This window comes from Cyclopterus lumpus, chromosome 13 (genome assembly GCF_009769545.1).
Source record: "Cyclopterus lumpus isolate fCycLum1 chromosome 13, fCycLum1.pri, whole genome shotgun sequence".
NCBI classification, from domain to species: domain Eukaryota; kingdom Metazoa; phylum Chordata; class Actinopteri; order Perciformes; family Cyclopteridae; genus Cyclopterus; species Cyclopterus lumpus.
The window spans coordinates 5,271,637-5,281,786 of record NC_046978.1 but is presented as its reverse complement, the minus strand read 5'-3'; the positions used below and the strand labels follow the sequence as shown (position 1 = coordinate 5,281,786).

The window sequence follows — 10,150 nt, the reverse complement described above, 5'->3', positions numbered from 1 at the left end:
GATTATATCTTCCGGTGTTACACTCGAAGGTTATAATCGGGTCCTAGACTACATGCTGAGACCAATATCATGTCCTCGGTACAGCCTGAGCCTAACGGCATCATTTCAATATGAATGAAACCACATTCATTAGAAATGCTTACATACCGCCATTATATGAATGTCTCTCTTGACCCTCCAGCCAAAAAGGTCCCAATATAATCTCTCTGAAGTTTCTTAAAATTTCCTCTCATAAATTGTCAGACGGTGAGAAATAGCTCGTGCCTGTGATATTATATATATATATATACACAACAAAAAACATCTATTATTATCCGTCGGCAAGGTAAGCTTCTGGTCCATTTCAGTGGGAGAGGGATTCCCTCAACGTCACCAAGGATACCAAACATAACACCAAAGCACAAATATGGGCATGTACGTCAGCGGAACTCCGAGGCGGGACTTAAAAGCTAGAAATGTCCTGGCTATACTCCGGGAGGATGGATCCATTCATACGACAAGATCTGCTACCGTGCAGCGTAATACTAACGTCCTCTGGCATTCCGTGAGCGCACTTTATGGATCTATAGCCGAATAAAGGAGAGCGCTCAGAGGATTTAACGCAACACGAGAGGACTTCTTCACAGATTGAACTGGGACGCTTTCCTCCTTGACGCGAGGAACTTGATTAAGCTTCTTCATGCAACTTTTTTGGAAAGAGACCAAGAGCACCTCACCGGGGAATAGTAAAAACATCAGCAACGGTAGGTCAATATTGATTTTATGTGGACGATATAAGCTACAGTACGCTGTTTGAAATGAATGCTTTCTTAGAAAATCACCGTTTAAAAGTAGGTCCGAAACATCTGTCAGACTGCTTAATATGAGCTGCTTTAAGACACATTTCCCTTTTGACATCGCTTTGGTAAAAGAGCTCAACACGTGTAGGCATTAACTCTACTGGTCTGTTATTGTACCAGTAATGTTCAATGACTAATGAATTCATACAGACACAGCAATTAGGCCCGCTGGTGGTGGGATTATCCCACTTTTTTAAATCAGAGAATATACTTAAAACCAATCAATATAGCCTAATCTTGTGCGTGCCACTGCCCTGCCGTTGCAGGTGACATCGCGCTCTCTCTGGTTACTGCAGGTGTCGCGTTCTCTCTCGGTCCCTCCGGGGAGATGTACCAAGGGTTCCCCGGCGATCCAGACAGCGGTTCCCGTGGAAGCTCCTCTCCATCTATAGAGTCTCAGTACCTTTCCTCCGTGGACTCCTTCGGAAGCCCGCCGACCACCAGTGCTCCGCAGGTAAGTTTGAGACTATTTAAAATAATGATGAGAATACATGGAAATGTACGTTAAAACAAAAACATAAGAATAACTATCACAGCTGTTTTTGTTTATTCATTCATAAAGGCAAAAGGGCTGGCTTATGGTCCTACACGCACAGATGGACCTGCTCGAATTTTAATAGGTATAGGATCAATAGGGCATGTGCTTACATGTCTCACACGATCCAATTGCTTGTGCATGGTCGTTTAGCAACACTATATGTTTTTTAACAATGTTATATGTAGGCTGTCAAAAACGGCAAAACAACATAGCATAAAATGTGCTATTATGATATACAACATATATTCTGATGTAGGCTATATGAAAGTATATAAAAGAAAATAGCATATATAGGCCAATACAAAAAGCATGGAAATATGACTTTTAATAGCACTTTATATTTTTTATTTTTATCTGAGGCTGGTGGAGCAGCGCATGTAATAATACTTCTGTGATCAGATATAAATATTCCCGCTAAGTACATCAACAATATAATATAATATAAATGTACCGCTACCTGTTACTTGTAGTAACACCAGTAGCAACCCTCTCAGACAGCGTGCTCAGTTTACAGCGCGCCGCAGAACGGATGACGGCGCTGGAACTCTCCTTCCTAAGCGCCAAAGCCCCGCCCCTCCTCGCTCTTGTCCTTCCACGCGCTCCGCTCTCCCTTCACTGGCCTCGCCGTGACGTAAATACTGGTTCTATTTTGGAGTGCTACGTCGCGTTGCTAAGGGGAACACCGGGGGTGTGACGGGGAGGAGGAAGAAGGAGGAGACTCATTGAGAGAAACGATTGGTCGAGGCGGACTCTTTCAGTGCCGCCTGTCACAGAGTCTTTTCACACATATGAATATTGATGGTGCTCAATACTGTCCTCCTCGACTCTAAAATAAAACCAGAAAGACAAGCGACAGTTGTGAGCTTTCTTTGTGTGTTTATATCTTGAAACCTGGAGAAAGGTTGTGACACAGCAACAGCACATTCACAGAATTCAAGATTCAGGCTCCACTTAATTTAGCCGACTGCTGTTTGTTTTTTTACCCTCTCTCTTACACCTCTAATTGTGATGATTGGAAATGTGTTTTTTCCCACACTTTTTAAATTATATTGTATGTTACTTGTGCACATGAATAATTATGATGTACATTAAATTAAAAGTTCAAGGATATTGCTATTAGCAAAGAAATCTTTTGAAGAATTGTAGTTGTTACAATTCAAAATGCGACCTCAATTAGAATAACAATGCAGTCAATTTAAAAAAAAAAAAGTTACCTTAATGGCAGCACTTTGTTGTATAGGTCAAGTTTAGACTGAGGTTGGCATGATGGCTGCAATAGATTATAGTGAATATGACAACAACAAAAAAGTAGCGGATCCAAGCCTGTTCCAGTCTGTATATCAGTTTGTCTGTTTACTGACCAATGGCTTTACATTTTGTGTTATTGTTCATGTCTCCTGCAGGAGTGTGTGTCAGCGGGAGCTGGCTTGAGAATTGTGGGCAGTGGGCCAGGGGCCAGTGTCGGAGCAGAGATGCCCGGTTCATTCGTGCCCACCGTCACCGCCATCACCACCAGTCAGGATCTGCAGTGGATGGTACAGCCGACCCTCGTCTCCTCCCAGGCCTCTGGGCAGAGTGGGTCCACTGGGACCACAACCATGACCCAGTCAATGTCATTGGTTGACCCATATGACATGCCAGGCCCCAGTTATTCCTCAGGGTCTGCATTCACCTCAGCAAGTTTGGACAATCCGGGCTCGGCTCCGGGCCCGTCTCCGGGCCCGGTCCGCCTGTCCAGAACCCGCAGCCGGCGTACACGAGACGAGTCTGTGAGTGACGATGGAGATGTTGGTGTATTCGTAAGTGTGTGTGCTTGAACGGTTTGTTTGTTGACTTGTTACACATGCAGTGAAGGTATATTGTTTACATGGGCACAAAAAGTATAAGATCCAACTACTGTGGACTGTGCTTTTTAAGCAGTGGTGTGCACAAATACTTTTAGCGGCATGGGTACTAAACACAAAAAGGGCTCACTGTTGGGACAAGGATAAACTATACTGCCAACGTGTGAGGAAAGTTCTTCAATTTTTCTTAAGAAAGGGGCACATTGGCTCTCAACACAGCCATCACTGGTGTTGTCACCCTGACTGCACATCTAGTTCGCCCCCTTCACTGCAGCTTGGACAATATGTCTATATTTCAAGAATACAGACTACACTATTATCCTAATCTGTTTCATCTCGTTCCTCTTTGCCCTAGCTAACACCAGAAGAGGAGGATAAGAGGCGTGTTCGGAGAGAAAGAAACAAGTTGGCTGCCGCCAAATGTAGAAACCGACGACGAGAACTCACAGACAGACTGCAATCGGTGAGCCTGGCCTTGTTATAGCAGAATGAGTAATAATCATAATTACATACTTGACGTTACTTCCCATAGCAATGCAGAGTGTGTTAATATATGTGTACATACTTGTATAAGAGAGATTATGGTTTATGGTAAGGGTGTTTAGCTGTGTGTAAAGACAATTATAGTCCTCAAGACAAACTACTGCACCTACGATATTTATGGCCTAATTAATGGGCTCTTACATAAACCACCTTACTTATCCAACTGCAGGTGAGGAATGGATACATCCACTTGCACAATATGTCAAGTACTGGTTTGGTGTAGTTAACACTCCCTTTCTCTCTCTTTCTGCTGCACATCTTCTTCCTTCCTCTACCCATTTCACTCACCTGTCTCTTGTTCCACTGCCCCTCTGTCTCTGTTTCTTTCATTCTGTACCTGCCAAAAGGAAACGGACATACTGGAGGAGGAGAAGGCAGAGCTTGAGGCTGAGATCTCTGAGTTGCAGAAGGAGAAGGAGCGTCTGGAGTTTGTCCTGGTGGCCCACCAGCCAAGCTGTAAGATCCCATACCAGGACCAGTCTCAGCACAGCTCAGCGCAGCTCCCGCCCCAGACCTTACAACCTACTGTCTCCATTGTGGGCTTGGCTGTGAAGGAAGACTCTTTCTATCTGCCTCCTGCTTACACAGCCTATCCGGCCTCCACACAGTCCCAGCCTCCAGTTCAGCAGCAAGTCCAGCAGCAGCCTCAGCAAGAGATAATGCAGGAGGTAGAGTTTTCTAGTTCTTTCTATGGCTCAAGTGAGCCGGCACCAGGCGGGCCGTGCCACATGGCCAGCGACGGTGGTGGTGTTAACCATGACGATGGGGCCATTGGCAGCTACAACACCTCATACACATCTTCATTTGTGTTCACCTACCCAGAGGGAGCCTGCGGGGTCAGTGCCAACCAGCGGAACAGCAGTAGCGAGCAGTCTTCTGATTCCCTGAACTCGCCTTCGCTGCTGGCACTCTGACTGACAGACAGACACATGCACACACATATCAACAAGCACATACATTACGCTGGTTGGTAGTAGAGGCTGAGGCAAGTACATGCAGAGTACCGATCAGTCTCACAGATTGGGAGAAAAGAACCAATCGTTTGTTTCTGATTGGGTTAAAGTTTACACATTCATGCATTCCAATCAAAAGCCATACCAATAGTTACATTTGATCTAACCGTTGACAACGATACAGAACTCAGTTCTTGTTTTGTATTATCAGAATACCTGCAGCTGGACAAGATAAGTGAATACAAACTTAGTGACAATATTCTCAATCTTCAACCTAACAGTATATTGAGTAAGATACCACAAGTCAACTTTATACTCCAACAAGCACCAGTGCCCCGACCTTGTTCCCTCTGTCGGTTGAATTTCCCAGTGCTCTTGTTCTCATCCTTTTCCATCCTTTACTCGCTTCTTCCTCTCGCTGAATGTTTGTGCAAATCAGAAATCGAAGGACACATTGTTTGGGTCTTTTCTTGTGGGAGACAGACTGCTGATTTCTCACTCGCCACTAACCTTTTATCTGCTCGACTTCCCTTTGCTTCTTCATTTTGCTGCTGGGACTTGGCAAGTTGGGGATCTGAGTGTCGCAGTCTCCCCTAAATCTTCTGCTTTCCTCTCTCTCTTTTGTTTCTTATTCTTCTGTCGTCTGACTACGTGCCATGCGACCCATCTCTGTCCATCTGTTACCTCCTTTTCTGTCTCTGTGTTTCTCCCTCTCTGAAGTCTTCGACCGCTGAGAGCCCGAAGACCCCCTCCAGCCCTTGGGACCTTGAATGAATGACGGCCCAACTAACACGCCCTTTTACACCCTCTCATACAAGGACATGGACACACAATCCCCATGAGGAAGACCCTTTTCTTGGAGCGCATTGCTCAAAATCGATTCTTAGTGAACAGCAGCTAAATAGCTTGACTTACGCACATATGCATAATTGATGAATACAAAATGCTAGACATATGCCACTGTCTTCTGCTGAGCCATTTTTTGATGTTCACACAATATAAATTAGACACATCTTGTGTTGTGGGGCCGGTTAAAAGTGAGGCTGGAAGATGTTTAGAAGGAAGGAAAGCAAACCAAGCTGGACAGACTCAAATGGAAAGATGATAGATGAATCCCATCCTAACCATCCATTTTCGGAACCAAATGTTGAAAATGCAGAAAGAGCCAAATGTTAAAGACAAAGAAGAAAAGAGAAAAGAAACCCTGCTCTTTCCAACTGGGTGCCTCGTCACCCTGGGCATACATACGTACCTTCGATTTCAAGTCTCTGAACTGAAGATAGAAGTTTTGTTGCAGCACACCAGCTCTGTGTTTTGCTCAGAATCAATGGGATGTGAACCGATGCCTTTATTCAGAAGAGAGACCTTTTGTAGTGATTAAGACAACCTCTAAACATTTGGGCTCAGTGGTCTCTGTACCTCCCCTGTTCTCTCAGTGGAGACAAGGTGGGGGTGCGTTTATTGTGAGTGCGTCCACTCTGAGGCCCCTGGCCCATTTATTTCTTTCTTTATTGAGGTTGATGTGGTGGTTGAGCGCAAAGCAAGACCTGGAAACAAAAGGGGAGAACATGTGGGCTGATGTCGTGGAGTGAGCGTCCTTTCTTTGCCTGTGAATTTGTACAATTTGTTTTCTCTATGAGTGAGAATTGTTATATATTTTAATGTTTATGTTTGTGTGTTTGATTGTCTTGCATTGACCTCTGCTTTCACTTGTACTGTTGCCTTTTCTTTTTTTTTTTATCTGGTGATTTTCTCATTACTGTTACTATTATTATTGTATGGTAACTATTTGTTTCATTATTTTGTTGTAATTTCATTTGGCAACTTTGGAGGCATGTTGTGTACTACAAAACAATCTAATTATAAATCTATATGCACATACATATATATACAGGTAACATGTATATATAAATGTATGTACCATGATTGTAAAGTATGAATGTCTGCAGATCTAAATGGAATATGTTTGTCAATGAAGAACAAGATAAAATGTTACTGAGGTTTAGTTTTAAAATACATATTTTTCTAAAGGAACGAAAAAAAAATATAATGAATTTACAGTCCTGCCCTGTCCCATGAAGCACAATGTCACTGCCTCTATCAATGTATATTTATGTGTTATAAACAATATAAAGCACTATCCAAGTTACATGTATGTTTATAATTACAATGTTAGAAGGTTGTGTTTACGCCTTTGTTTTGTTTGTTTTTTCTCTGTGAGATCTGTCCCAAAGCTACTGACACCTTAATGCCACTTGATCCTTAGCAGATGCAAAATGAGGAAAAGAAACTAGTGTGATTGAATGTCAATACGCAAATTAGAAGTGTTCAGACTACAACATAATGACTTAACTGTTTCATTTAAGTATGCATTTCTGTCCAGTATAATGATATCACTCAATAACATTGTTATTTCCTAACTGAAACATGTGTTTAAAGGATAACCGCAGTTTTAGCCTTCATATGAACATTCTAATGTTAATCCATTCTTGTACTCAAACAAATAAGTTGTCTAATTGAGATTAACATTTCTTGTGATTGTATTTGCTGGATAAGAAGCTTTATTTTCAATAAATAAACATGTTTATCAAAAAACAATGGCTAGCTTATGGGTCTAAACGTGGCTCTTGGTGGTCAGACAATGGGAAGATCTCCTTTTTTAAATGTTGAATAAGGACTGTGTTTGTACAGATGCCGGAGAGGCTTTTGATTTCTCTCCCAATGCAAATGTGATAAGAATATGTTCTGTTGTCAGAATAAGCATAACACATATTCAATAGGTGTTGTGGTGCTAATTATAGTATGATGGCAAGGCAGTTACACATATGGTAGAAGGTTACACATTGCTGTTGGTGAGGTTCCATAAAAATGAACGCACCGCTTGTCTCATCAGGACATTTAATTCAGAATGGTGGCTAATAACACAATGAATTCCCAGCAGCTGAAGTTCTGAGAGCCCAGTAATCACTGTGTGATTTCATTATGGTTTAATATCAATTGCCTGCTACATCTTTAAGTGTGATGAACAGATCTCAGAGGGCCCTTGTACTGTACTTGCACTCCACACTTATGCCCCAAACCACCACACAACATATATTAGACTCAGTCTTTCATCTGATTGCCTTGCTTTAGGTTTCATTGAATTTGCTTTAAATATTTTTTTCTTGTAAGGTTACAATCACAAATGGGTTGCTGATAAACTGAAAAAAGATGACATAAAAGAAAAAAAGAGGAATATTTAGCTGTTTTAAAACATAGAAACGGTCTGAATGTTGCTACAGTATGTATTTCTATTTTTCCACAAGTCCCATTTACACTCAGATTCCATAATTTCCCTGGTATGAAATGCAATACTTATTATCCTCTTGGATAAACATAATGTTGCCTCTTTCACCACAAACCATGTCATCCAGTGAGAGGGTGAAGAGAATATTGGTACTGCAATAATGGACTTCAAGATGTTGACATCAAAGTCCAGCTTGGTCTGCTAGATGAAACACTTGAGAAGGGGTATGATGATGAAGGAGTTGTGAGAGATTGTCTCTCGAATTCTGCAGTGAATTCTACAACCAATGTGCAATGGGAAATGTCCTTCAAGTGCCCTTTCTAATCCCACAAAAGGCTGTTCAAGAGCCTTCCTACATCATTGAACAATGGGCACAAACACTCAGCACCTTCGGGTGCAGCCTTCAGGACCTCACAACTGTATATGAAACCCTGCAATCAATTGTGAGAAAGGTTGTGAAGTCTCTCCTTCTCAGAGACAATGAATGTCCACCAAAAGGACACTCAGAAGTACCTCACCACATATTTGAGGAATGCTGACATGCAGCATCTGTGTTTGTTCCTCAGGTTCTGCACAGGGTCAGATGTATTCCTGGGGAAAGACATTATTATTGACTTTACTCAGATTCAAGGCTTTCAGAGAAGACCTGTGGCCCTTCGTGTGGCTGTGTGCAGAAGCTGTCAGTCCATTATGACAGCTACTCTGACTTCAGCTCTGAGATGAACAAGTTGTTGGAGTCTAATGCGTGGGTAATGGACATAATCTAACCCTAAGTCCAGGGAGTATGTGTGTGTGTTTATGGTATTCACGCACATTTCAATGAAAAGTCTTGTTTGCATGTTTGTTTGTTTCCTTGTATAATGTCAGTGACCAAGCATCCTCATGTTAAACCATGCATAAGCTTGAAATAGTTCACAAGTAGCTCCAAAGACAAACTGTCCTGTTTAGTATAGCTCATTTGTTAAGCATATATTATATGGTTCCACCTTTATGTAGCCAGTCATGTTCTTTTATTGACAATGTTTTGAAAAATGTATTTACGGTTACCATGGTAAAGATTAATCTATATGTATCCAGTACCATGTTGTCATTTTCTTTTATTGGCAATGTTTTGAAAACTGTATTGTTAGCATATGATGCACACTTTTACAGATATATATGTAGGCTGGGTTACACCTATGATGCTCTTCTTTGTGTTCTTGGCATTTTCAATTAAGAAGCAGGAAGCAGCACTGGATCTCAGGTGTTTAATTGTAATCTGGTAAAAAGTCACAAAATCATCAGCTGCTGGTGTGTGTGTCTGCTTGGCTCCCCGTCTGTCAGTTTGAAATAATTAGAACACGCGTGCACGAGCACACAGGTAGCTACGCTGAACACATACATAAAAAAACCAAATTTCACGAGATACGAACCCAACATGATTTGATGAAATTCATTAGCTGTGTACATTTGCAGGGCGCGGAAGGCAATCCGTCGCTCCGCGCAAAAAAACACCAGCTAAATGCACATTTCAGTACAACGACAGTACAACCTATTAAAGACCAGGGTGTATGGAGCTAAATCCAGGCCAATAGTTTTGTTCGTTTGAAAAAAAGATTTGAACCTGAAAATTCAAGTTTTGGTCTTGAACATTGAAAAAAACATTGAAAAATTCAACAATGTATTCAAAATAAAAATAAATAAGTGTATGAAAAGTTTGTAAAATATATTTTTTCATTTTTCAGTAGCAGATTTTATGTTTTCAACTTTCAATCTTTTTTTTTTACAGTTTCGAATCTTTTTTTCAGGTTCAGATCGTTTTTTTTCAGGTTTAGACTTTTGGCCGGGATGTGGCGTGGGGGGCGTGGTTTCAACTACAGGGGCGTGGTATCATGAGTGACAGCTTAACAAAGAAGGCTGACGACCTGCCTCAACTTGCCTTCAAGAAACGTGGGTACTGCGAAAATGATGACTCACTCCTTTATATACAGCACATTCACGTGATTGTCATTAGACACAGTTGACTCCGGTGACACAGTTATGTTTAGCAAGCTGTTCTAGACCATACTTGGCTTTAATCGCAGCAAAAGAGCAATACACTTTGCCAGGTTGTGGCGTTCAAAAATCCCGCTGTAATATCTGACGTTTCGCACTTCCACACACCACCT

At 41.8% G+C, this 10,150-nt stretch overlaps 1 protein-coding gene across 4 annotated transcripts; it reads left to right on the top strand.

Annotated features, from left to right (window-relative positions):
• Positions 1–452: 452 nt before the first annotated feature.
• On the top strand, positions 453–9,286 carry fosb (FBJ murine osteosarcoma viral oncogene homolog B). 4 transcript variants are annotated; one of them, XM_034548196.1, is made up of 6 exons: positions 455–743; positions 1,106–1,293; positions 2,781–3,176; positions 3,577–3,684; positions 4,112–4,432; positions 4,587–9,286. In XM_034548196.1, exons 1-6 carry the CDS (start codon positions 680–682, stop codon positions 4,650–4,652), a joined length of 1,143 nt encoding a protein of 380 aa, XP_034404087.1. In that variant the 5' UTR covers positions 455–679; the 3' UTR covers positions 4,653–9,286. The 4 variants fall into 4 exon arrangements, with proteins under 4 accessions (XP_034404086.1, XP_034404085.1, XP_034404084.1 ...); XM_034548195.1 differs by having other exon boundaries at positions 453–743; positions 1,136–1,293; positions 4,112–9,286; XM_034548194.1 differs by having other exon boundaries at positions 454–743; positions 2,781–3,146; positions 4,112–9,286.
• Positions 9,287–10,150: the final 864 nt, after the last annotated feature.